The 26,709-nt window shown below is 41.7% G+C and overlaps 1 protein-coding gene across 3 annotated transcripts in view; it reads right to left on the minus strand.

Annotated features, from left to right (window-relative positions):
* Positions 1–26,709, minus strand: part of SIPA1L1 (signal induced proliferation associated 1 like 1) — a 118,600-nt gene that overhangs the window by 67,121 nt on the left and 24,770 nt on the right. For all 3 annotated transcript variants that reach the window (XM_065403277.1, XM_065403275.1, XM_065403274.1), the window contains exons 4-6: positions 24,801–24,975; positions 3,386–3,489; positions 1,438–1,595 (exon numbers count right to left, since the gene is read on the minus strand). In XM_065403277.1, coding sequence (XP_065259349.1) covers positions 1,438–1,595; positions 3,386–3,489; positions 24,801–24,975 — 437 coding nt within the window. The remainder of the gene's footprint in view (positions 1–1,437; positions 1,596–3,385; positions 3,490–24,800; positions 24,976–26,709) is intronic.

Here is a 26,709-nt window from a genome sequence, read left to right on the forward strand (position 1 = left end):
AAGGGCTGCTTGATTCACCAGAGGCACAAAGTATCTGCACTTAATACACAGACAATTATTTTTTTACTTTGCTAGTTTCTCAATAATATATAAATCTGAGTACTTTATTTGTGGGGGAAGGGGATAGAGGTGAGAGGTAAATAATCACTCACTCTTCTTAATGCTCTTCTTAATGCCCCAGGCCAATGGGGTCTGTGTGAAGTGGCATGGGCCGAGGGATGTGCTGGCCGCGGTTTCCCGCAGCCCCTATTGGCCTGGGGCGGCAAACCGCAGCCAGTGGGAGCCGCGATCGGCCCAACCTGTGGACGCTGCAGGTAAACAAACCGGCCCAGCCCACCAGGGGCTTACCCTGATGGGCCGCGTGCCAAAGGTTGCTGATCCCTGCTATATGGCTTTTTGTTTCACCTAGAATTTATGAACCTATGAAACTGTTCCAAATAATCCAGTGGAGAAAAAGTCAAACTTACTCTGAGAGGTTTCCTATAAAAACTTTTCAGAAGTGAATTGTATAAATGTGGATCAAGTATTTGTACTGGAAAACCCATCAATGAAGGATTTTAAGCCCATGGACGGTACATGAAACACATAAAGGTCCTGATCCTGCAAGTTACTATGCATGGGAAGACACCTGTATCTATGTAGAGGTATCACTGAAACCAAGTGGCTTGCTTACTTTTTAATCTGCAAACGACATTTCTGTACAGAAGCCAATTGTGTAATAAAAATACAGTTTCATACAGAAAATGTAACTCTCAGTTTCTTCTTTCTGCAGATCTGGCCACCCTTCTTCAATGGCTTCACTGAAGTGGCAGCATGAACTCAGATTCCTGAGTCTTCTCCACAAAAAGCAACAAACCCATTATGAGTTCTCAACAAAAATCTGTATTTTTACTAGACTACAAATATTAAGAATACCATCAAATGATACCAAAAGTTTTCTTTCTACATATAAATTAGTTACCTAATCTTAGAAAATTTAGCATCAAATCCACTTTCAATACAAAGATTTAATGAGCACAAATACATTAAACATTGATTGATACAGTGCTAATTCAATTAATCTGGAAGCCTCAGACATTTTTCAAAAGGGTAACAGCCTAATTTCAAAACTGCACCACAGTTTTTAAATCCTATGTTTAAAAATGTAAGGATCCCAGAACTCAGTATCTAATCAGTAATGAAAGAAATCCTTATTTTACATGTTGAAATGCACCCATTTAGGCACTATTTTTAGCAGCTTGTTTCCTGAAAATGTCAATGTGCCCACCTGTACCCATTCTAGTTTGTGATGTTAATAATGTTCTCTAACTTTCAACATCCGGAATACTGTTTCCTTAAAGGAAGCAATAAAGTGTGTTCCATTTAAGAATACAAAAACGTGCTAAACCTCAGCATATGTCAATATTTCCTTTTTGCTGTTAACCTGGTAATATCTACCTGTAACAGATGTTGTCAGTGCAGGGGTTGTGCACTCTTACAATGACAAATACATGCTGGAAGTGAGAACGAATGTTCTTTGGGCTGAATGGCTGTGCTCCAGTTTCCTGGAAAACAATCGTCACAATATCGTTTCCAATATGCCGTTTTCTCAGGAGCTAAAAAAAAATTAAAAAGATGACGACAATGGAAATCTCAGAGCACCAATCTTTTCATAATTTTTTCATTTCTCCTGCAATTATATTTTTAAATGTTATTACTAATTATGGGATATTTTTGTGTAAGCCACACAGCTATTGCCATCGTTTTATTCTACAAGTCAATGCAGACATTAATACACAGAATATCTGAGGACTTAAATGAGAAACTTGCCAACGTCTGACATATTAGACAAATGCTAGCATCCTGCATTTTCTGTTTCCATAACAACAGTTTTAATTCTATTTTAAACATAATGAAAGGACTATGTATGGGGAAGATTTTAAGTGATTCTAAAATCAAATAAATTGTAATGCTAGTCATGTTATGGTTTAGTTTGTCTACTTTTTGGGTGTGTGAATTCTAACATTATGAGCTGGCAATATTTAGAAGTTGAACACCACTCAATATATAATTATTACAAATTTGAGGTAGGTTAATATTTCTTGTTTAAACTGGTTGACAGTATACATTAATGTATTTTTCAAAGATGTTTTTCTTTTTAAACCCAACACTACAGTCTAAAAATATTTTTCTTCTGCAAAAACAACAGCAACAAAAACTTTTTATAACACACAAAAGAACACAAGATCCTAATGTAATTCTGCAATAAACACTCAAACTGGGCATAATATGATGAGAACAAAAATGCTGGTGAGCAGACAAAAGTAAACAAAAGCTCATGTTAACTGTGATCTTGTAATAATATAAAAGGTTTCAGGTTTTATTTTTAAAATTAATACCCCAACTTCCTAGCCACTTCTGGACTGAAAAGAAGTTGTTTCACAGTATACAGAATGCTTTCGGAAAGGAAGAGATGATTAAATGTATTCAATTGAAAATGTATAGGTAAGGGGAATTTATGTAGGTAGAATGTGATTATCTGAGTTTGAAATTGGCCAGGATACTTGAGTTGACATCTCTGCTCTTATAAAAGACGTCAAGGGTGCTTTAATGACTATAAGACCTTGATTTTATGTTTCAACCAAAGGACAGAACCTCAAAGAGTACAACACGTCTCCTCTTTCCCACCCCCGCAACTACCATGACAGGCACTGATTTAATTCGGTCTTTGAGGAGAAAATGCCAACTATTGCATGGCCAAAATAGCTTTCTGCAAACACCTATATATATTTTTGTCCTTTAAGAGTACTGAAACAGCCCATCTCTGTTTAGCTTATAAGATCTTGAATCACTGCTAAAATGTGATCAGATGGTTAAGAGGACAAAAAAAGTATCCTGTGACTGGGAACTCAGATTATTTCCTGTATAGATCAACACCCTTGGGTATACCTATGGACTCCATATCCAGGGGTTCGCAAGCTTTTCCTTTTTGAGCTCCCTCCTCCCCCCAACATGCTATAAAAATTCAACCTGTTTGCTGAGCATCCTCTGACTGAGTTAGCCAGTTTTATTCCTGATACATATGTAATCCAATATCTTATATTTTTGTGTTGTTTAGACACTGGAGAGTACTTTTTAACAGGCTGCATATAGTGGTTGTCAAATACCACTGCAGTTATTTACTATTTTAAGTACGAGATTATTCACAAAGCTGCTCAGCTGACCGTTGACCTAAATATTTTCCTGTTTATTCACTTTCTTTTAGATCACTCTGGATTCAATACTTCAACAAAGTTAAGTGCTTTCTGCCACTGCTATAGGTGTAATATTCCGTTATCATTTGACAGTACAACTACTTTATGAGGTGGAGGACAGAGGAATTCTAAATTGTCAAAGTCCATCCTACCTGTTGCTTGTTGTTAGGAGTGTATGGCAGCATAGTGGAAACATGAAACATGATTTCATAGTCCTTGTAAGTTGTATAGAGAGAGTGAGTTCCTGTTGAATCAGCTGCAATTAGAAATTAATAAAGTGAAAAAACAACACTATTAAGTCCTTAAAAATACTTTAAAACAGGATTGCCACATTGTTATGAAAACCTACTAGCCCAAGCACAAAACCCATTCATCATTCATCTTCACTTTAATACCAATGACATTAACAATGAAAAACTAACCATAATTTACTCACCTGTTCACCCAGCAGGCAAATATAATTTTGCAATGCTATTTTAATACAAGATGTTAGAAAAAACTTGTAAGTAGTAAGGAAATTATGAAATTATTAAGAATCCTGAACATCCTGAACTTAATCTAATTGAGCACCAGCATTGTAGGAAATACCACAGGGAACTCTTTAAGTGTATCACATATATACTTATGAAATATATATTAATGTAATATAGTAAATAGCTTTCTAATGGTACAGAACATTATTTAGTGTTGCCGAATATGGTCATAAAAATGCCTGATAGCTTTACCTTATGGACCAACATAGGTCTTGCATGGATCACTTGGTGCTCTCTGGATGTTAAGTGGCTTCTAGTTTAATATCCTGATCTGCATACTCCATCTTACTAAAAGAATTTCAAAAAACCTTTGAAAGTCCCTTACAAGAAGCTATTAAGGCAGGTAGATAGCCATGTGGTGAGTGAGAAAATACTGTCAGAATAGAAAGTGTCTAACAGACAGAGCAAAGTAGTATGAATAAATGACCCAGTTTCAACATGGCAAAAAGGTGAACATTGGGGTGTTTCTTATACGAACAAATGTTGTTTAACATGTTCATTAATGATCTTGGGGAAAGACTGAGGTGGCGAAACATGAAGATGACAAAATCTTTTAGGTCAATCAAGCCTAAACAGAGCTATACTTCAAAGGGATTTAAAGCAAGGTGAATGGATAGCACGATGGCAGATGAAACTCAGTGTTGACATATTCAACATAAAGCATATGAAGTAAGGAATTGAAAGAGATCATTTAAAATATCAGTGTATAATGCAAGCTTCTAAATTAACTGTAACCAATCAGAAAAAAAGCTCATTGAAAACCTCTGTTCAATGGAGAGTGGCCATCAAAAAAGCAAACAACATGTTAGCATGCTTAAGGAATAAGAGGGAAAATAATCATGAAAATATTATACTGGCATTATATTAACCAAAGGTATTCTCCCTCCTGGAATAGTGTGTTCAGTTCTGGCCATCTTACCTCAAAAGAGGTATAGCAAATATAGAAAGGATGCAGAGAAAGGTGACAAAAATGATTAGAAACAGAAAGACAGACCTTTGTATGGAGAGAGATTAGTACAGGTGGGACTGTGTAGTTTAGAAAAGAGAAAAATAAAATGGAATAGGATTGAAGTGTGCAAGTATTGATTGGTCAAGAACAGGTAAATTGGGCACTTCCAATTTCTTCTCTCTCAGTAAAAACAAGATAACATTCCATTAAAAGCCAACATATTTCAAACTGAAAAAAGGAAATATATTTTATATAACATGTAATTAATTTGTGGAACTCATTTCCAAAAGTCTATAAGTTTAACAGGATTAATTTTTTTCAGAATTGCCAGTGAACCAGTAAAATCTATTATTGGCACTGCTCTAGTGAACATATCCTTAAACTCATATAGAGAATTCACTTCTTCGTTCTCACTCACATTTCTTCTCTCCTGATAGTCCAGAATGCTTTCACCAAAGAACAAAACCAGCCATTTGTAAGACAGTGACAGGCTGTTGACTTCAGAAGAAGTAAGTATAATTCCAATAAAAAACTATGACCGGGGATCAGGATGGTTTTCACAGATTCATAGATTGTAAAGCCAGAAGGGGCCATTGTGATCAACTAGTCTGACTTCTTCTATAACATAGGTCACAGGACTTCCCCAAATTGACTCCTGTTTGAATCAGAGTATATCTTTTAGATAAACATCCAATCTTGATTTAAAAACTGCCAATGATGGAGAATTCACCACAACCCATGATAAGGTGTTCCAGTGGTAAATTACCCTAACTGTTAAAAATGTGCACCATATTTCTAGACTGAATTTGTCTAGCTTCAACTTCCAGTCACTGGATTTTGTTATACTTTTGGCTGCTAGACTGAAGAGCCCTCTATTATCAAATTTCTGTTCCCCATGTAGATGCTTACACATTGTGACCAAGTCACCCCTTAACTTTTTATTTGATAAGCTAAATAGAATGAATTCATTGAGTCTTTCTTTATAAGGCTTGTTTTCCAACACCTTAAGCATTCTCATGGCTCTTTTCTGAAGTATTCCCAAACTTACCAATATCCTTCTTGAACTGGTGACACCAGAACTGGACACTGGTATTTCAGAAGCAGTCATACCAGTGCCAAATACAGGGGAGTATATATAACCTCCCTACTCCTGTGCAAGATTCCCCTGTATATACATTCAAGGATCACATTAGCCTTTCTGGCCACAGCATCACATTGGGAGCTCATGCTTGGATGATTATCCACCATGACCCCCAAGTCTTTTTCAGAGTCTCTGCTTCCCGGGATAAAGTCCCCCATTCTGTAAATATGGCCTGCATTCATTCTTCCTAGATGGATGATTTTACATTTGGTCTTATTAAAATGCAAATGGTTCGCTCATGTCCAGCTTACCAAGTGATCCAGATTGTTATTAATCACCACTCCCCCAATCTTTGTATCATCTACAAACTTATCATTAATTGTTTTGTGTTTTCTTCCAGGTCATTGATAAAAATGTTAAATAGCACTGGGCCAAAAACTGATCCCAGAAGGATCCCACCAGAAACACACCCCCTTGACGATTCCGTTTACAATTACATTTTGAGACCTGTCAGTCAGTTTTTAATCTATATAATGTGTGGTTATATTGATTTTGCAGGATTCTAGTTTCTTAATCAAAATGCTGTGTGGTATCAAGATAAATGCCTTATATAAGTCAAAGTATATTACACCAATACTATTAACTATTATTTTATCAACCAAACATAAAATCTCAAAAAAATGAGGGTGGTTTAAGAAAATCTACTTTCCGTAAATCCATGTTGATTGGCCTTTACTTCTTTATTAATCAAGACCAATATATTCAGTTCCATTATTTTGGATCGTCAGGCTGACAGTCCTAAAGTTACCCAGGTCATCTTGTTACCCTTTTTAAATATTCATAAATGAATATGCATCATCCCAGACAGAAATGAAACATTTATACTTAAACACAACAGGTTATAATATTTAAAGACAACGTAACATCAACAGAAGTCATTTGAGACGTTTCCTTGTTATTTGCTTATTTTAAATTATCATCATAATTCGCTGTAACCCTAGGATACATGTAATTTCCAAACCTTATTTTCTATCCAAAGACTGCTGACTACCAGGAGTTAGGCTACTTCCCCTTCCCCAAACAAAACAAATAGATGTTGTTCCTTTCAGCACTTGAACTGGCTGAAGTTCATTGCTAAGATGAATGGAGATCATTGCCCCAGTGTATATGAAATAGGTATTCAGTTGAAAGGACACAATGTTTAAAACTGAAGGAGTTCTACATATCTGTCATGAACACTTTTCATTTATTATGTCATAGAGAACACTAACTGCAATGATCACTTGAAAGAGCAAACACTGAGGAACTAATCTTAACATTTCTCAAAATAATTCTTAGCTTTAATTTTCCTTTTTGACATCAAATATAATCTAATCTTTTTGCATTTTCATACAATATCTAAAATCAGCTTTCCTTTGTGCCGGGAATGCCTTATATCCTGTCTTGGATCATGCATCTGTTTTTTGTTGCTTGTGAAATGCTGCCAAAGGGATAAAGGGCTAGGGAAGAAACCTACACCACAGCACTGATCTTCCTTGTGATCTAATGATCAGACAGGGCTTGTTGTAAGAGCAGCTTCACAATCAACTCTAAGTTTCCCATGTGGTGACTTGATGCAGAATTTCCAGCCAGGAAACAGTTTCCTAAATACTGATTCCAAAACAACTGTTCTTAAGGGTGGTCTCTAGCTTTTGAAAAACAAACAGCTGCAAAAAGCTGAAGATAGTTTTCACAGTTGTAGACCTCTACGTAGCAGGGCTGCTGCAGTCTCATAAGCCAAAATCATCACCATCACCACAATGTCTATTTTTTTTTTACAAGGGCCTTTTGTAACAGGACTATCACAGAAAACTGGTTCGTCAAGATGCATTGTCTATATTATTCTCCTTCTGGTATGTATGTGCCCCATGTGCTCAAGATTAAATTCTTTTGGCCAGCTGTGTCCACTGGGGCTGGCCTTGCACCATAGGTGCCCTGGCGCCCCCTTCCCGAGGACATAAAGGGCAGAGTGGGTCCAAATGTCCTTCATTTCCTTTATGAATACAAAATTCAGGTGTTGCAGGACTCTAATAGGAGGAAGGGGGGTGGGTTGTGGAATACATATGGATAACATCTCAAAGAATCACAATTACAGTAGGGTAAGTAATGATTCTTTCTTTGAGTGACTGTCCATCTGTATACCACTTCTGGTGACTCAAATGCAGTGATCTGACTGACAGGAAGTGAATGCTTGGAGTCTACTTAAATAAGGACTGCGGGACAGCTCTGTCAAAGCTGGTATCAGATTTTGATGCCTCGACTAGGGAGGCTGTGCTGTGTAAGAGTATGTACTGATCCCCATGTAGTCACCTTGCAGATTTCAGTAAGAGGCAATCTTTCCAGAGAAGGTGGATCTATCCCATATGGGTGGATCTAGCCTGGCAAACTCATAGCAAACTCTAATACAATCAGATACCCACTAAAAGTCTCTAGGATGACATTTTCTGACCCTTGGCTGCAAATGCTACAGAAAGGCTTGGGGAATTTCTGAATGGTCTTGTTCTGTCTAGGTAAAAAGAGATCCCCTCAGGCAGATGAATCAACTGAATCAAGTGGAAGTCAAGGATTCAAGTAGAAGTCAGACTAGTTTAGGCAAAAAATTAGGGCGAGGCAGAAGGGTGACTTTGTCCTTAGGAAATATAGTGTATGCTGTACCACTCATAAGTGACTTCATTTATCCTATCCTTTGAGCAGATATTATCACTACTAAAAAGGCTGTCTTCATGGATAGGTGGCAGAGTAAGCATATAGCAACGTTTCAAAAGGACCACCCATTAACCCAGCTATGACTATATTGAGGTCCTGGAGAGAACGGAGTTCCTGGACTGGGGGAAACACATGGATGAGGCACTTAAAGAATTTAACAACTATGGGGTGGGAAAATATGGTGGGACACTGGACAGAGGAATGGTGAGAAGACATTGCTGGTAAGTGCACTGTCCTAGAGTTAATGAATAGCCTTGAATTCTTCAGTGACAGTAGACAGTCCAAGACAAAAGGAATAGCAGTCTTTAAATAAGATAAAATGATGTTGTTCTGCCCATATAGAGAATCTTTTCCACTTGTCAGCATGTGTCACTCTATAGAGTGCTTCTGTTGTGCACTAATATGTTCTGCATCTCAGCAGAGCAGCTACTCTCAATGGTAGTTAACTAGTCTGTCAGATGCAATGATTCTGGGAACAGGTGTAGGATCTTTCCTTCATCCTGGAAGATCATTTCAGGTAAGTCAGGTAATGTTATCAGAGGCTGACAACAGGATTATTAGGTGACAATACCAGAACTGTCTGGGCCAGGCTAGTGCTAATATGATCATTACTGCAGAGTTCTGTCTCAGTTTCCTTAGGATACTCCATTTTAGCAGGATCATCAAATAGGCATACATTATCCCTGAAATCAACAAGGTGAGGAAAGCATCTGACAGAGAATTTGGATCCAACTCAGATCCACCCCTCACCAAGCAGAATATATGGTCTGTTGATTTTGGGGGGGGGGGGGGTCATCTCTTGCCAATAGCTCTATGGTTGGATGACTGTTTCTGTGGAAGATATTCTGTAGGATCTTTGACAGTCCATCATGGTCACTTGAGAAGTGCCTGCTAAGACATTCCAGAAGTCTGGCAGATGCAGAGCCACTGGGGTGATTTGGTGGCAAATACACCAGTACCAAAGTCTAACAGCTTTTTGGCAAGAGGAGACAATTGTGCTCCTCCCTCTGTTGACATAATACTGCTACAGCATTGTCTATCATGATCTGGACTGTCAGTCTTCGTAGCATGGAAGAAATGCTATACAGGATAGACAAGCTCTAAGCTCTAATACATTTATAGGAAGATGAATCTTTCTGGGAGTTGAGAGGCCTTGAGTCTGAAGATGGTCCAGGTGAGCTCCCCATTCAAGGGGAGCATCTGTCAACAGCAGTTTGGTGGATAGAGATTAAAAAAAAAAGGTACTCCTTTGCATACCTGAAGAGGATCCAATTTAACAGTAAGAGAACTTCTCAGCGGACCTGCACCCTCATGTCTATGTGATATCTGTTGGGTAGATATACAGATTTCAATCATCCTTGCATGCAGCGTAGGTGACGTCTGACATGCTGTGTGATATATATGCAGGAAGTCTGAGGAGTGAGAGACAGACTATTACTGATATTTGAGGGTGAACCTGCAGCTGGGTGATGAGATCCACTACGGTTTTGAATATGTCCTGAGGCAGACTAGTGTTTGCTGTTGCGGAATCCAGTACTCTGAACTCTATTCTCTGGGTTGTTGAGTCTGAGGTCCAAACTGTTGAAGAGCTGTAGGATTTGGTGAATAGAGTCAATCACCTGTTGTGGGATGTTTCCCAGATGAGCCAATTGTTGAGGTAAGAGTATACGTGGATCTATTGCTTCATCAGAGCTGTCACTACTGCCAAGCAGTTGGTGAAGGTTCTTGGTGCTGTTGATAAAGCAAAGGGCAGAAATCTGGCCCAATATTAGGAGCTTCCAACTTGTAATCTCATGTATTTTTGGTGTGCCAGGTGAATCGTTATGTGAAAATACAAGTCCTGTACATCAAGAGCCATTAATCTGTCCTAAGGATCTACGAACAGGATTGTAGAAGCTCGGATTACCATCCTGAATTTGAAACGGCAGATGAAGGCATTGAATTGTCCCAAGCCCAGGATTGGGTGTCAGTCCCACTTCTATGAGATTAGAAAATAATGTGAGTAAAACCCATTCCCCTGAATTCTAGAGGCCCTTCTTCTATTGCTCTGAGATTTACAAGTGAGTCCACTTCTTGCTGTAATAGTCTCTCATGAGAAGGGGCCCTGAAGAAGGATGGGGAAGAAGGAAGGGGGTAGGAAGGCTCTGAAAAAGTATGGAATACCACACTTCATTGATATCTAAGACCCAGTGGTCTGAGGCAATGTGGTTCCAGGCCTCCTGAAAACAGAACAGGCAATTGTCAAGAAGAAGAGGAGGAAAAGTACCGATCCTCTATATGCTCCAAGTGACTTATAAGCAAGGCATCAAATTTGTTGTCTTGCTCTGGATAATGGGTGAGTGGCAGATGAAGAAACAGTAGTGTCTCCTTTGTTGGAACCTCTGTCTTTTTCTTGGTGCTTCTGATAAGGATTCGGGCCAAACGGTAGGTACCATGGAGAATGCTCTTCCTTACATCCTGAAGGTCTCTGAGTGTAATAATGGGCTCTATACTCCTATGAAAAGTAGGAGTCATTGGAACAGAACCACAATGAGTGGGTAGGGGATGTTTCTCTCTCTGCTCAGAAGCTGAGGAAAATAATGTCGGTCTTTGAAGACAGGGTACTTGAACAGGGGAAGATAAACTATAGGCTTACGCTATGGTACTAGCATTTATGAAGTGCTCGGCACTATAACAATATTACTGATTGGCACTGTATATGGCAGTCTCACCACCAAAGACATTAGTGGTGATTCAGGATGAATAGTCATGGTTAGGTTAAGTTATTCAAAAATAGCCTCAGTGCCAAGAATGTCAGTAGCAAAAACAGCTGCATCAAGGTTGCTGGCACGAGAGTCATGGGTATCAAGGCCATCGGTATCATGTGCATCAAAGCCGATACCAAAGCATCAGTACAGGGCAGTGTACTGAGCTCCACTTGAGATGGTACCATTGCTTGGCAAGGTGAGTGTGTGTGTGTGTGTGTGTGTGTGTGTGTGTGTGTGTGTGTGTGTGTCAGTCAGAGGGACCTATTTTGGGTCATGAACTACCATTTGAAGAGACAGGTAGAGATGATTTCAGCCTCTTTCTACCAGGTCTACCAGATTTCTGCTCTCTGGAAGAGAGGTGTTTATAAAATTATAGAGTTTAAGGTCAGAAGGACCATTAAATAATCTAGTCTGACCTCCTATATATCATAAGCCATTACAATTTCATCTACTTCCCCCTGTATTGAGCCCAATGACTTGTATTTGACTAAAACATATCTTCCAGAAAGACACCAAGCCTTGATCTGAAGACTTCAAGAGAAGAAGAATCCACCATTTACCTTGGTAGTTTGTTCCAGTGGTTAATCAGTCTCTCAGTTAAAAATGTGGGTCTAATTTCTAATTTGAATTTGTCTGGCGTCAGCTTCCAGCCATTGGTTCTTGCTATGCCTTTCTCTGCTATATTAAAGAGCCCTTTAGTAATCTGTATTCTCTGTCTGTGAAGGTACTTTACACTATTCAAGTCACCTCTCAATCTTCTTTCTGATAAACTAAACAGACTGAGCTTCTTCAAGGCATTTTCTCAAGCCTTTGTATAATTTTTGTGGGTCTTGTCTGCACCACAGCCAGTTTTTCAATATCCCTTTCAAAATATGGATACCAGAACTATATGCAGTATTCAGTACTGGTCTCCCCAATGTTGCATATACAGGTAAAATCATCTCCCTACTCCTACATCCCTATTTATACATCCAAGGATCGTGTTAGCCCTTTTTGCCACCGCACTGCACAGGAAGTTCATGTGGAGATACTTGCCCACTACTGACCCGAAATCCTTTTCAGCTTATTTCTTTCCCAAATAGAATCCCCCATTTAGTAGGTACGGCCTACATTACTTGTTTCTAGATGTACAACATTTGGCTGTATTAAAATGGGCCCAGTTTACCAAGCAATTCAGACTGTTCTGTATGATTGCCTTGTGATAATTACTTATCACTCCGCCACTCTATGTGCCATCTGGCAATGTTATCAGCAGTGATTTTATATTTATATAGCCAGGTCATAATCCAATTGACATGTGCTTTATTAATATTGTATAGCACTAATGTTTTAATCAGAATGTCACGGAGTACTAAATCAAATACCTTATAAATGTCTAAGTCTATTACATCTATGTTACCTTTAACAACCTAACTTGTAATCTCATCAAAGAATGAAATCAGGTTTGTTTGACAGGACCTATTTTCCATAAAACCCTGTTGACTTCTATTAATTATATTTCTAGCCTTTAATTCTTTATCAACTAAATCCTATACCACCTTTTCCATTATTTTGCCCAGGATTGATGTCAGGCTAACCAGCACAGTTACCTGGATCATTCCACTTGCCCTTTTTAAATAGTGGCACATTATCTCTTTTCCAGTCTTCTGAAACTTCCCCAGTATTCCATGGTTTATTAAAAATTAACATTAGTGGGCCAGAGATCCCAGTGGCCAACTCTTTTAGGACTCTGGTGAAAGTTATTCGAGCCTGCTCATTTAAAAATATGTATCCCTAGTAGGTGGTGTTTAACACTCTCCTTAGTTACTAATGGACTGAAGTATATCATCATCTTCATGTAATACAAGCACATCATCCTGTTCTTTCCAAATACAGTACAAAAACATATATTAAACACTTTTGCCTTTTCTGCATCATTATTAATAATTTCACCATCTCCATCTAGCAATGAGCTTATACCATTACCAGGAATTCTTTTGTTCTTAATGCACTTAAAAACTCTCTTATTGTCTTAGCCAAGCCAGCCATGGAGTTTTCCTTGATGTCTTTAGCTTCCCTTATTAATTTTCTACACATCATAATTTGTAATTTATGTTGATTGCTATCTATTTCCCTTTTTCATTTATTATATGTTGCTTTTTTATTTCAAATTGCTTCCTTCGAATCACCATTGAAAAAGTATAGACTTTTAGCCAGAATTGTCCTCTTTCTTGATTGCGGAATTGTGGCTTTTGGGCCAACTAAAAAATTCTTCTTAAAGAACTTTCAATTTTTGTCCACATTTTTCTGTTTAATTTTTTTCTCCCAATCAATTTGTTATTGATTTTCCATAGATTTGAGAAATTAGCCCTTTTGAAGCACAAGTATATATGTTACTGATTCGGACAATCCTCTGCCCATATTGAATGTAATCAGGTCATGCTTACTGGTCCCTAGGCAATCACTAACTTCCAGTCAAGAAATTAATTTATCTTTATCCATCACAATGAGGTCCAAAAGAGAGTTCCCTTGTGGTGGGTGCAACACCTTTTGTATTAAAAATCATCACATATAATTTTTAGAAACTCTAATGACAATTTACTACTGGCTGAATGAGTTCTCCAGCATGTCTTCCCCAGACTGAGATTCCCCATAACACCAACATTTTTCTTTCCATACATTAACATACATGCTTAAGGAGTACCTCATCCTGTTCTCTGGTTTGATTCAGTGGTCTGTAGCAGACTACAACCAATACCAAAACTCCTGGGCTTTGTTAGTTCACAACTGACCCATATGCATTCAAGATTCTGTGGCTCTGAGTTATCAGTAATTCTAAAACAGGTAATTGTATCTAACTCTAGAGTGCCACCTCCCACCCCCAACTTCTTTTACTCTATACTTCCCAGATTATAGTCAGTGATTTTAACATTCCAATCATGAAAGTCATCCTGCTAAGTGTCACTAATATCAATTATAGCAATTTCTTCTCATCAGTGAGAATTTAGAACTCCTCTTCCTTGTTACCCAGACACCTAGCACTAGAATATAAGCAACTGAAAAATCTTTCTTTACATTCTTTGTCACATCAATTCAATTTGTTTGTGACATACTGAGTGTGAAGTACATTTCCCTCCTTAGTACTGTTCCCTTGCATTACTAATTTAATGTCCGCCTGGCTGCTCCAGCAAGTCTCCAATCAAAAAGATTAGCTCCCCTACCTTTGTGATGCAGGCTGTACCCTTCATACAGCCCACTCTCCCACTAGAATATGGCCCAATGTTCCACAAAACCAAAATCCAGCTATGCAGTCAACAGTTCATCGTCTGTATTTTCTGCTCTCTCTCATTCGTAGGACTGGAAGAATCACTGAGATAATCACCTGGACTTTTCTCTTCATCAGCTCCCTTCCAAGATTCCTGAAGCCTTCTACGATCTTTGTAGTTCCATATGACGCCGTGCCATTGACAATCTCCAGGGGAGACTTGCCAGATGACTACTTCATAAATCTGTCCAATTTGCAGGTACATCTCATATTTCCATTCCAGGGAGACAGCACAGTATCCTCTTGTTCCTGTGTCTTTTGCTGAATTCTTTGTCCACTCTTCTTCATGTGAAGTCACTGAAGATGATTGCTTGCCTTCATAGGATGGTTGGAAAAAAAACTGGTTACCCACATTTTCGTAACTCTTGTTCTTCAAAATGTGTTGCTCATGTCCATTCCATGGTAGGTGTGCGTGTGCCCACATGCGCAGTCATCGGAGATTTTTACCTTAGTGGTGTCCGTAGGGCCAGCCGTGGCACCCCCTTGAGTGCCATGCTCATGTGCTGGTATATCAGGCGCCGCCGGCCCTATGCCCTCTCAGTTCCTTCTTGCTGACAACTCTGACAGAGGGGTAGGAGGACGGGTAATGGAATGGACACAAGCAACATATCTCGAAGAACAGTTACGAAAAGGTAGGTAACCATTTTTTCTTCTTCGAGTGCTTGCACATTTCGATTCCACTGAGGTGACTCAAGCAGAATCCTCGGAGATGGGCTCAGAGTTTACCGTCTTGCAGTTTGAAGCACTGCTCTGCCAAATCCAGCATCGTCTTGAGCTTGCTGGGTCAGCACATAATGCAATGTGAACGTGTGGGCAGACGACCAGGTCGCAGCCAGACAGATTTCCTGGATCAGCACCTGCCCCAGGAAGTCTGCCGATGATGCGTGTGCCCTAGTCGAGTGAGCTGTCACAATCGCCGGCGGGGTCCACTTTTGCCAGGTCATAGCAGTAGCGAATGCAGGCCGTGATCCAAGACGAGATTCTCTGAGCAGACACTGGGCGACCTTTCATACTGTCTGCCACTGCCACAAACAACTGTCGACTTGCAGAATGGGTTGGTTCTATCTATGTAGAATGCCAGCACTCTCCTGACGTCCAAGGTGTGAAGTCTGCGCTCCTCATCTGACACATGAGGCTTCGGACAGAAGACTGGTAAGTATGTGTCTTGGCCAGTATGAAACTGGGAAATGACCTTGGGCAGAAACACTGCGTGCAGGCACGGCTGGACCTTGTCCTTGAAGAAGACCGTACAGGGTGGATCCAAGGTGAATGCCCTGATCTCAGACACCCTGTGGGCCGAGGTTATAGCAACCAGGAAAGAAACCTTCCAGGAGAGCAGGAGGAGGGAGCAGGTAGCCAAAGCGGGATCCCATGAGCCTAGACAGCACGAAGTTCAAGTCCCAGACGTGCAGATAGAGGTGCTCCAGACCCTTTAAAAACCTTGCAGTCATAGGATGGGTGAAGAGACACCTGCCCTGGAGCATGGGATGCAATGCCGAGATGGCTGCCAGGTGGACCTTGATGGAAGAGAGGGACAACCCTTGAAGCTTGAGATGCAGCAAACAGTCCAAGCCATCCTGCAGCGACGTCTGCAGGTAGGGTGACCAGACGTCCCGATTTTAATCGGGACTGTCCCAATATTTACTTGTTCAGTCAGGACGCGAATTGTCCCGATATTTTGCACTCCGGCGCGGAGGCCAGGTGGACCACCCTGAGCTCCCTCACATTGATATGGAAGGCTAGGTCATCCCATAGCCAGCAGCCCTGTGTGCGGAGCTTGCCCTGGTGCCCAGATCCGAAGCGTTGGAGACCAGGGTTAGAGACTGGGACAGAGTCACGAAAGGGACCCCTTGAAGCACCGACCTGGGGTTCAACCACCAGTGCAGGGACAGTATGATGTGGTCCGGTACTCTGACCACCCAGTCCAGAGCGTGTCTGCTGGGGGTATAGACCGAGGCCAGCCACGCTTGGAGAGGCCGTAGCCGAGCGTGGGGAACCACGTGCATGCAAGTGGCCTAGAGACCCATCAGGTGTAGGCAGATGTGGGCCGTAGTGAGCAAGTGGTCCCTTATCAGGCAGATTAAGCTCGACAAGGCCTGAAAGCGTCCTTGGGAAGGAAGGCCCTGGCCTGCGTGGAGTTGAGAAATGTGCTAATGAACTCTATGTGTTGGACTGGCACTAAGGTGGACTTTTCTGTGTTTATCAACAGGCCCAGGTTGCAGCATGTGGAACGCACCAAGTCGAGGCTCCGCTGCACCTGTTCCGGAGACCTGACGTTGATGAGCCAGCCGTCAAGGTACAGAAACAGATGGACCCCTCAACGTCTGAGGTAAGCTGCCACTGGCGCCATACACTTTATGAATACCCTAGGGGTTGAAGAGAGGCCAAATGAGTGCTATGAACCAGAAACAGTGCCCTCCCACCATAAAATGGAGGAAACGCCTGTGGAAATTGAAATGTGGAAATAAGCGTCTTTTAAGTCGAGAGCGGTGTACCAGTCTCCCAGATCCAGGGAGGGGATGATGGAGGCCAGGGAAACCATGTGAAACTTCAACTTGAGAGACTTGTTGAGGCGACGCAGGTCCAGGATTGGTATGAGGCCTCCTTTTGCCTTCAGGATTAGGAAGTACCGGGAGTAGAACCCTTTTCCTTTCATGTCCCAAGGAACCTCCTTTACTGCCCCCAGGCGCAGAAGATTCTCGACATCCTGAACGAGTAGGTGCTTGTGAGATGGGTCCCTGAAGAGGAACAGGGAAGTGGGGGTGGGTGGGAGGAAGGGGCGGCCAAAAATTGCAGGGTATAGCCCCGAGATATGTCCAGGACCCAGCGGTCCAACGTGACCTCCAACCAGGCCAAATGATAGGGGAGGAGGCGGTTGAGGAAAGGTAACAGTGGATCCGGGGAATTGGCTGGGGCGTCGCTCTCAAGTGCGCCATCAAAATGAGCGCTTTGCTGGACTAGGATGCACAGGTGAGCAGGAGGCAGAAGGGCGGTGCCGACTGAATGCAGAGTCTCTGCTTCTAGCAGACCCCATGCGAAGCTGCCAAGACCTAGACAGCGGGGGCGGCCAGAACTGCTTACGTATGCATGCCAAGAGACCAATGGGTGGCTTTGGTATCCTTCAGCCACGCAGCCTCTGATCGGTCTCGTCGGAGAAAAGACCGTTCCCATCGAATGGGAGGTCTTGAATGAAGGTCTGCATTTCTTGTGAAAGTCCAGCGGTTTGAAGCCAGGAGCTGTACCCCATAACCACTGTGGACACTATCACCCTGACTGCCGAGTCAGCCGCATTCTATGCCATTTGGAGTGCACACTGGGCCGTCGTGGTGCCCTCGTGCAGTCAAACTCTTGAGCCAGTTGCTGAGGAAGGGACTCCTTGAACTTACAGAGGGAGCCCGTAAGTTAAATTTATAATGGCCCAAGAGGGCCTGATGGTTCACCACCCGAAACTGTAAACTGCAGTGGAATAAAAGTCCAGTCATTTGGCCTCTTTGTTTTTTGGGGTCGAACTGGAGTGCCCCTGCTTTTCTTTTTCATTGGCTGCCGAGACCACCAGCGAGCCACAGGGAGGGCTGGTATAGAGATACTCAAAACTTTTGGCCGGGACAAAGTACTTCTTTTCGGCCTGTTTGAGGTGAGAGGGATGAAGGAGGGTGTTTGCCAGATGACCATGGTAATTTTGAGGACCCCATTATGCACCGGTAGTGCGACATGGCTCGGGTAGAGGCCGACAGGACATTGAATAAAGTGTCTGCCTGTTTTGCCATCTCCTCCACCTCGAGGCCCAAGTTCTCGGCCAACCGATGGGCAAGGCTTGGTGGTCCTTAAAATCATCGGACGGGCTGGCCATGGAGGGTCCCGGGATCGCCTCGTCTGGACACAAAGATGAAGATTGTCCCACTGGAGGGAGGCCCTGGTCGTCCTCTTCTGCCGGGGAGCCAGGGAGGATGGCTTAGGGGTGGGCACAGCCTCTTGAGTCTTGGCTTCTGGGCGTGCCTCCGGTACCAGGCTTGGTGCCATCGGTGCCAGTAGCTGGCACTCCAAGGCAGCGGCTGATGAAGGGGGCATAGCCATGACTGGGACACCCCATGCATTCCAACAAGGCAACTGCATGGGCCACTGCCCCAGCTGCCACTGCTCCGGTGCTGTCCATGCCAGCTTGGTAGCCCCATTCTTGTTGCTGGGGTCTAGGCAATGGGTTGAAGCAACCCTCGGTTCTGGAGGAACCCCCTTCCGGAGACCACAGAGGGGCTGTAGATGTGCGAGTCTGCCTGGAGACCACCAATAATGGTGACAGGTGCCCTGCATGGGTTGGACCGGTACCTACAGCATGAAGACCAGGGTTGGTGCCGGGGTGACCGGAGAAAGGAAGGAGAACGCTGCCACGGCATCAGCGATTGGGACTGACTATGAGACGACGACCCATGCCGGTAGTAGGGGATCCGTCGCCTCCCTCTCAGCGAACCGCATCAGGACGACGGTGACCGCGGCTGCGATGCCGGCGACCAATGGCGAGTATCTGCCGACCTGGATGGAGGCTCCGGCATCCATCGGCGCAGAGGTGGAGAGCATGTCATTGCCTCGGGGGGAGGGGGAGATCTGCAGCGCTCCACTACTCCCTGGGGAGCCTTATCGGCTCGCTTGCCCTCTTGGGGAGACTTTGCTGAAGCTTGCGGTAACTGCTGTGCTAGCGGTGCTGGCAGATGCCTGTGCTCCTTTGACGCCTGGGGAGCACGTGTTGGCGTCAGTGTCGGCAAGGAAGACTGTCCAGTCACGCTCGCAGGAGTTGAAGAAGGACCTTTTACTGGGCTAATGGCCCCAAATGGAGAAGGCCGACTGCGGGGCTCCGGGGTATGCGGATGGCCCAAGGTAGTTCCTTTGCCTGCTGCCACTTGGCTTTTCCTCACCGGCACCGGGGAGCCATGTTTTTGCATCTTCTTTTTTGGTACCGGTGACGTGCGGAGCCCAGTGCTGGGGGTGCACTTTTCACTGATGCCGAGGTGCCCGGCCTCTCATGCGGAGATGGCTCGGACGCTGGGCAGACTCCATAAGGAGAGCCCGGAGTCGAATATCCCGCTCTTTTTGCATGCAGGGACGAAAGTTCTTACAGATACTGCACTTGTCTTTGACATGTGCCTCCCCCAAGCACTTGAAACAACTGTCATGAGTGTCACTAACAAACATAGGCCTGTTACAGTCTGCCCAGGGCTTGAAACCCAGAGACCGGGGCATACCCCACCGGTGGTAAAGTCCCTGCTGGGACCTTAACAACTAAGCTATTAACAGGTACTTAACATTAACTACTAAGAATAACTATATACAAGTGTAAGGTTTCAGTGGTAGCCGTGTTAAGTCTGTATCAGCAAAAATACAAGGAGTCCTTGTGGCACCTTAGAGACTTATGCCCAAATAAATTTGTTAGCTTTTGTGGGCTAGAACCCACTTCATCAGATATATGAAGTCACGCGTTTTTTCATGAAGTTGATGGATTTCCACTTCATACAGCTAAATTCAGTGCCTTGCATGGTGACAGGTTTCAGTGGTATTCCCCTCTGGTGTTATCTGGACTGGTGATCTGCTAGGTCACTCCAATCCTTGACTCTGGGAGCCAGCCTTACCCTGCTCTGCTGTGAGAACCCACACTCCTGGGCTGTTCACACACAGCCTCTGACACGTAAGCTGTTGCTTGGATTGTGCAACTGAATGAGAGTAGCCAATATCTCTGGTCCCAGACACAACCTTAGGAACCTCCGTCTTGCAGTGCCCAGTTATGCCCGCTGGATGCTGCAAGCTTATATGAGTTCGTCCATTTAACAAAGAAATTGATATGTACCAGGCTTGTTATCCCAAGGGGAGCCTCTGACACGCTTCAAACCAAACGCACTGCTTCAGGAAGAACAAACAAATTTATTAACTATAAAGATTTTAAATTATTATAAGTCAAAGCATAAGTCAGATTTGGTCAAATGAAATAAAAGCAAACCGCATTCTAAGATGATCTTAACACTTTCAATGCCCTAACAAACTTAGGGCTGGTTGCTCTTCAGCCAGGCTCTCCCCTTTGATCAGCGCTTCAGTCGCTTGGTGTGGTGTCTGTAGATGTAGGTGGAAGAGAGAGAGCATGGCAAATGTCTCTCTCTTTTATCATGTTCTTTCTGGGGGGGGGGGGCAAAGCCAAGAGGGAAGAGTCAGGTGAGCATTACCTCATTGCAGTTCCAAACTGACCAAAGGAAGGGGGGTGACTCCCTCGAGAGTCTAACAGATCCTTTTGTTGCTGCCAGCGTCTTTTGTTCCTGTGAGGCTAGGCTGGGTTTGTCCCATACCTGCCCTGATGAGGTGTGAACTGCCTCTCTGCTCTGGGAGAGTTTGTGCCTGGGCTTATTTTAAGCCATGAGGATACATTTTCAGCCTCATAACTGCATCCATGAAATTATAACCTATAACCTTACTATAATTACTGTAACAATTACTATAACATCACTATAACAACCATGTTCAGTGCATTATGAGCCTTCTGAAGACACCCAACATGACAAACTTTGCATTTGATACCACACAATCATTTTATAAAGATGAACATGGGGGTGTAGGGTGTTCCCCTGAGGTACATAGCGTCACACACTACCAAAGCAAGGAAAGGTGCTCCGACTGACCACCACAGGTGGTGAGAAGGAACTGAGAGGGAGTAGGGCCGGTAGCGGCGGATATATCAGCACCCGAGTGCGGAACTCAAGGGGGCACCACAGCTAGCCCTATTGATATCACTAAGGCAAAAGTCTCTGATGGCCACATATGTGGGCGCACGCACATCTACAATGGAATCGACTTGAGCAAGCACTCGAAGAACCTCTCTTGGTAGCTGCTTATTTCACAACACAAGGATACACATCAGGTATGTCCCTTGTAGATTTCTGTTCCAGTCCTTCAAAGACAGGTTCTTCAGTAGATGATTTTTGGAGTTTCTGATACTGATTTGATGCTTTAGCTAGATTGAATGCTTCATGGTTCTCTCTCCCCGCTTGGTCACAAAACATCAGCCCACTTCTTTGTTTTCCACTCTCTCCAATCCCTTATCACCTTGATCCTTCCCCTTGTGGCATCTGAGGAAACATTTTCTGAATCTGGTTATGCAAGAGGTCTGTGTTTTCTCAGATGCTACTCAGTCTTGAAACTTAGGCTTCCAGACCACGTATCATCTCTTCCAGTGGTCAGCAGCTTGCATTTCATGCACCAGTGACCTTTTAAGTCTTCCATCAGAAAGGAGAAGTTAGCACATCCAACACAGACCATAGCAGTTTGTTCCCACATCATCCACATCCACTCACTCCAAAACTCCACTGTTTGCTGCTCCAGTTAGTCTGGGAACTCCTTCCTACACCTCTTAGATGACTTAGCTGATCTAACGGTCTTAGCTAACAACTTCTTAGCCAAGAGAGCCCAAGAACTTGGAGTTGAACTGGAACTGGCATGAGCACTGAGTCCGAGGCCTACCAGTGCCTTTCTTTTCCAGTTCTGAGGAAGCCCACATCAATCGCTTTTGTGGTCTTTTAGAAAAACAACAACAGGCAGTACATCTTTTTAGTATGTGCCCCTCTCCAAAGCAACACACACAAACACCTCAAGTGTGCATGGTTCAGTAGAATAGTTTCATTGCAGAGGGGCAAGTCTTGAGACCAGTTCTGCCATAAAGACTATGCCCTGGAATCATAAATTCCTAAATCTAAAAAGAAAGTCTCTCATTCTCTCTCTATATATAGACATAGATATCTATAGATGTATAGAGATACAGATAAAGATAGAGCATGAGCCAGCCAGCATTAGCAAATACTAATACTAACTACATTAAACACTATAAGAACATAGTAATTATTTACAAAAATAGATTTTGGCTTGCACAGCGTGCAAGAGATATGGGTACTGTCAGGGATTCTGTCTCACAGCCACAGGAAATAAGAGGGACTGAGGGACGACTGGACCTACTCTGTCCTTTATGCACTCAGGTGGTGGGAGCATGAGGGCACCTAGGGCATAGGCATGGCCTCAACAGACACTGCTGACCAAAAGAAACCAATCTTGAGCTAATGGGGCACAAACACACCAGAAATGAAACACATAGGGATAATCACTCAAAAAAGAAAGGAAAAATGCTTTAGATACTGGACCTTGATACAACTCTAAACCAGAAGAGGGGAAGAGATATAATCTGAATAATAATATTAAGATCCTAACAGCCAGAGAGGCCATTCTTAAAAATAGAGCTTATGCAGTAGTAAGTCAATTTTTCTATATTCTTACATATGCAGTTTAAACATAGTGCTTGCTCTGCACAGAATCTACATTTACCAATTTTACATACAAATAAAATACTGCATATAAAGAATATGATTCATAGCATCTTTTGGGACTTTATACATACATAATTTTATATTACATGAGTATATCACAATCAAATCTTAAACCTATTTTGAATTAAGGGATTTCAAAGCTCTCTCCAGGTGCAATACACTCAAGTTCTAGAGAAAATGATAAAATTTCAGTGTAAAATTAGATTTAGATACCAAAAGCAAGGACTACCAATGCTGAATATGAACGCAGGATACTTTAATGAGCTCCAAAGCAAAAGAATCCAGGAATTAAAAACTGAAAAATGGTAAACATCTTAAAGTGTAGCTTGTGCAATATTTTCCTGTGTCAGATACAGCGACATACCCATTCAAGAGTACAGACAACATATGTCTCTAGAAGGTTGTTTTCTTCAACAGTTTCCTAACCACTCAATTCATTTTGCAGGTTTATCGCTTGGAAATATCTACTCTCTGTATTCATGCAGAATCTGAAGAGCCTGTAGTTCTTAAATCTTTTAAATGCAAATTTAATATCTCTTTGGGATTTGAGGAAAGTGAACTTTTCTCTTCTGAATAATAGAAATACTAGCACAGTTCAAAGTGGAAAAAACCACCACCACCACCACCAGGGAAAGATCAGTTCCTCACCCACCCACTTAGAGAATCCAAATGCTGACTCCTCCCTTCCCTAGCTTTTTAAGGGTTCTCCCATATGATCTCTCTCTCCGATAACAGTAGGAAAACTAGGTTATATGACACTGATTTGAGAGAGGTGAATATTGAAAATTCTAAGGAAGTTTTATACATTCAATTTTGACATTCTTTACTGGTTACAGCAAGTAATACTGGAGAAGCTGAGTAATTTCATATTTTTAATGATCTCTTGCTCTCACTGCATGTTGTTATAATACTGGTGATAGCAGAACCATGGCAACAGGACATTTTTTGCTGAGCTGAAGTTTATAAATGTTTTTCTATTTTCATGACTCAAATCCTTATTTAATTTCCTGTACTGCAAGGAGCAAGATAACAACAGACTTCAATACAAATGGGTTAATCCTAATGTTCAAAGATGTGTGAGAGTTTTTAAAAAGATTTTAAAATTGAAGAAACACATACAGATATTGTGTGGACTGCCTGATAAAAACAGAGCTCACTAACTGTATTATGACCCATCAAACAAAAGGCAGAATATTTCTTGCACAAATATTGCCACATAAGTCAAGATCACCATTTCAATATATTTTATGGTAAAAACTGGTGGCATAGTTGTCATAAATAGTTTAATTTACATAGGCCAACTCAGCAGAAGTCACTAAGGACAAGAGAACAAATTCAGTAGTAAGGGACAGGACAAAAATACCCAGGGGAGGCAGATACATAGGTTGGACACAGCATAAAATTAACAGATCAATTTACTAAAGGTCAAGATTATGAACCTGGGTCTGCAAAACCATTTCAGCATATTCTTTTTCTAGCAGTGACAGATCATTAAGATTATCATTAAAAATTAACACAAGTTAATAAGACATGCTCAATGCAATTAATGTAATGTAGTTCATTGCATTGTTATATTAATATTGATTCCACAGGCTACTCATTTTTTACCTTGAATTTTTGGAACACGTTTGCACCAGAGTTTTGGTTCAATGTAAAAGTGAAATGTTTGTTATCAAAGTAATAAAAGGCCATGTTGACACGGTTCAATTTACATGTTTGCTTTTTTTGTACTCATCCTTGGATATTGAACAGCTGTTTCTTTATAGCCAAGAATGTGATTTTTGAAGAAATCTGTTCAATAACTGATAATCTTCTCATAAGATATACTTTTTAGTCTAAAAAATAATAAGAGGGCTGCCTTACTCTTGGTGTCCAGCTGAGCACGGTACTTTTCAAACCCCTTAAGTCGAACTCGTTCTCCCAAGAGCTGAAGAAACTCTTCAAAAGCTGGTCCTGCTGACTCATTGTTGTACATTTCCTCTTCAGTGCTCTGTCCACCTTTGCAATACATGATCCCCACCTTCAGCTGATAGCTTAACTACAAACAGAAATAAAGATTCAAGATGCATATATCAGGTTATATAGCATTTATTCTGCCTGATTTTCTTCAGTCATTTAGTTAGTCCCCTAGTTTACAGACTCAAAAAATACCTAATGATTTGTACAACTTTCTTGCAGATAGCCCCGTTGTTTTCTACCATCTTTGCCTCAAAGATGATGAGCATTGTGATTCATAGATTATAATGCCAGAAGAAACCACTGTGATCATCTAGTTTGACCTCCTGTATAATACAGGCCATAGAACTTCCCCAAAATAATTCCTAAATCATATCTTTTAGAAAAACATCCAACCTCGATTTAAAAATTGCCAGTGGAGAATCCACCCCGACCCTTGGTACATTGCTCCAATGGTTAATTTCCCTCACTATTAATAAAAATGAAGGGCTGCCAAAGCCTGGGATTGAACCAGGGACCTTTAGATGACTAGGCACATTTCACCTGAAGATCTCAAATTGCTTTCCACGCGGGAGTAAACATTATCCTCCTCCTTTTGCAGATGAAGAAACTGAGGCACGGGAAGGCCAAGTGACTTATTAAAGGCCACACAGAAAGTCTAGGCAGAGGCAGGATAGGAACCAGACTACTGATTCCCAGCCTTGTGCACGATCAATAAGATCACACTGCTTCCCTATGTAGAATAGTAGCTCATAGTATTTGCTTATGACTGGTGTGAATGTCAAAACGAGTAGCAACAGAGAGTCCTGTGGCACCTTTAAGAATAACAGATGTATTGCAGCATAAGCTTTCGTGGGTGAATGCCCACTTCGTCGGATGCATGTAAACGAGTAGCGTGTTTCCTTGAGCTAGAGGAAAGATCAGAAGACACATGAAATTTGACTGGGTGATACTAGTGCACCACTGTAGGAATGGGTCATTTGCATTAGAAGAGCTTTCCTATGACTAATTTTCAGACAAGCAGCAAAACACAATTACACAAAGAAAACTGCATTTTTTTAGCTGTTTTATTTCTTTTAAGGGTCACTGTCAATTATTTTTAAGCTATAATTTATCAACTTAGAAGCTTTAACATAAAATTTCTCTCTCTGGCAATTTTTGTTTTTCTTTTTCCATTTGATAATCAGGATTATTAAATATTAAACTCTCTAGCATTGTCAATGTCTGAATTATCACGGAGTTCATATTTTTGGCAAAAATTTTAGCAATTAGACATGTGATTTAAATGAAAATAATATTTACACCTTAGGTAATATCCCCTACCAGATTCTAACAGCTACCAGTAAGATAATGTAGGATGATTTAGGATCAATGCTACTACATTGGCTTGTGTTAAAATAAAAATATCAGAAGTACCTAACACCTTCATAACAATGGTATTTTATTTCCTATTTTAAAACCTCTCTAAATAAAAAGAATTTCTACATAACTGCAGAAGCAATATTATTATTAATCAATTTTCTCCCTCTCTTAAATACTGTAGTTATTTAATCAATAAAATTAGCTTGTTTCTTCTTACTCAGTATTAATTATTTTTCAAATTTTAACAATGTGGGAAAAGCCCTAACATTTTCACCTGCGGTGAAGATTTTAGAGTATAAAAGACTTTTTATTTAGAAGCTCCAGGGAACACAAAGTAGGTTTTTTTTTTCCTTTCCTTTTTTTTTTTTTTTTCTGTAGGAGACAGGCAGGAGGGTTTGGATCAATTTTTTCTCCTTTCCCATGAGGCCTACAAAAAACTTGACAACAGTTAGGC

This window comes from Emys orbicularis, chromosome 4 (genome assembly GCF_028017835.1).
Source record: "Emys orbicularis isolate rEmyOrb1 chromosome 4, rEmyOrb1.hap1, whole genome shotgun sequence".
NCBI classification, from domain to species: domain Eukaryota; kingdom Metazoa; phylum Chordata; order Testudines; family Emydidae; genus Emys; species Emys orbicularis.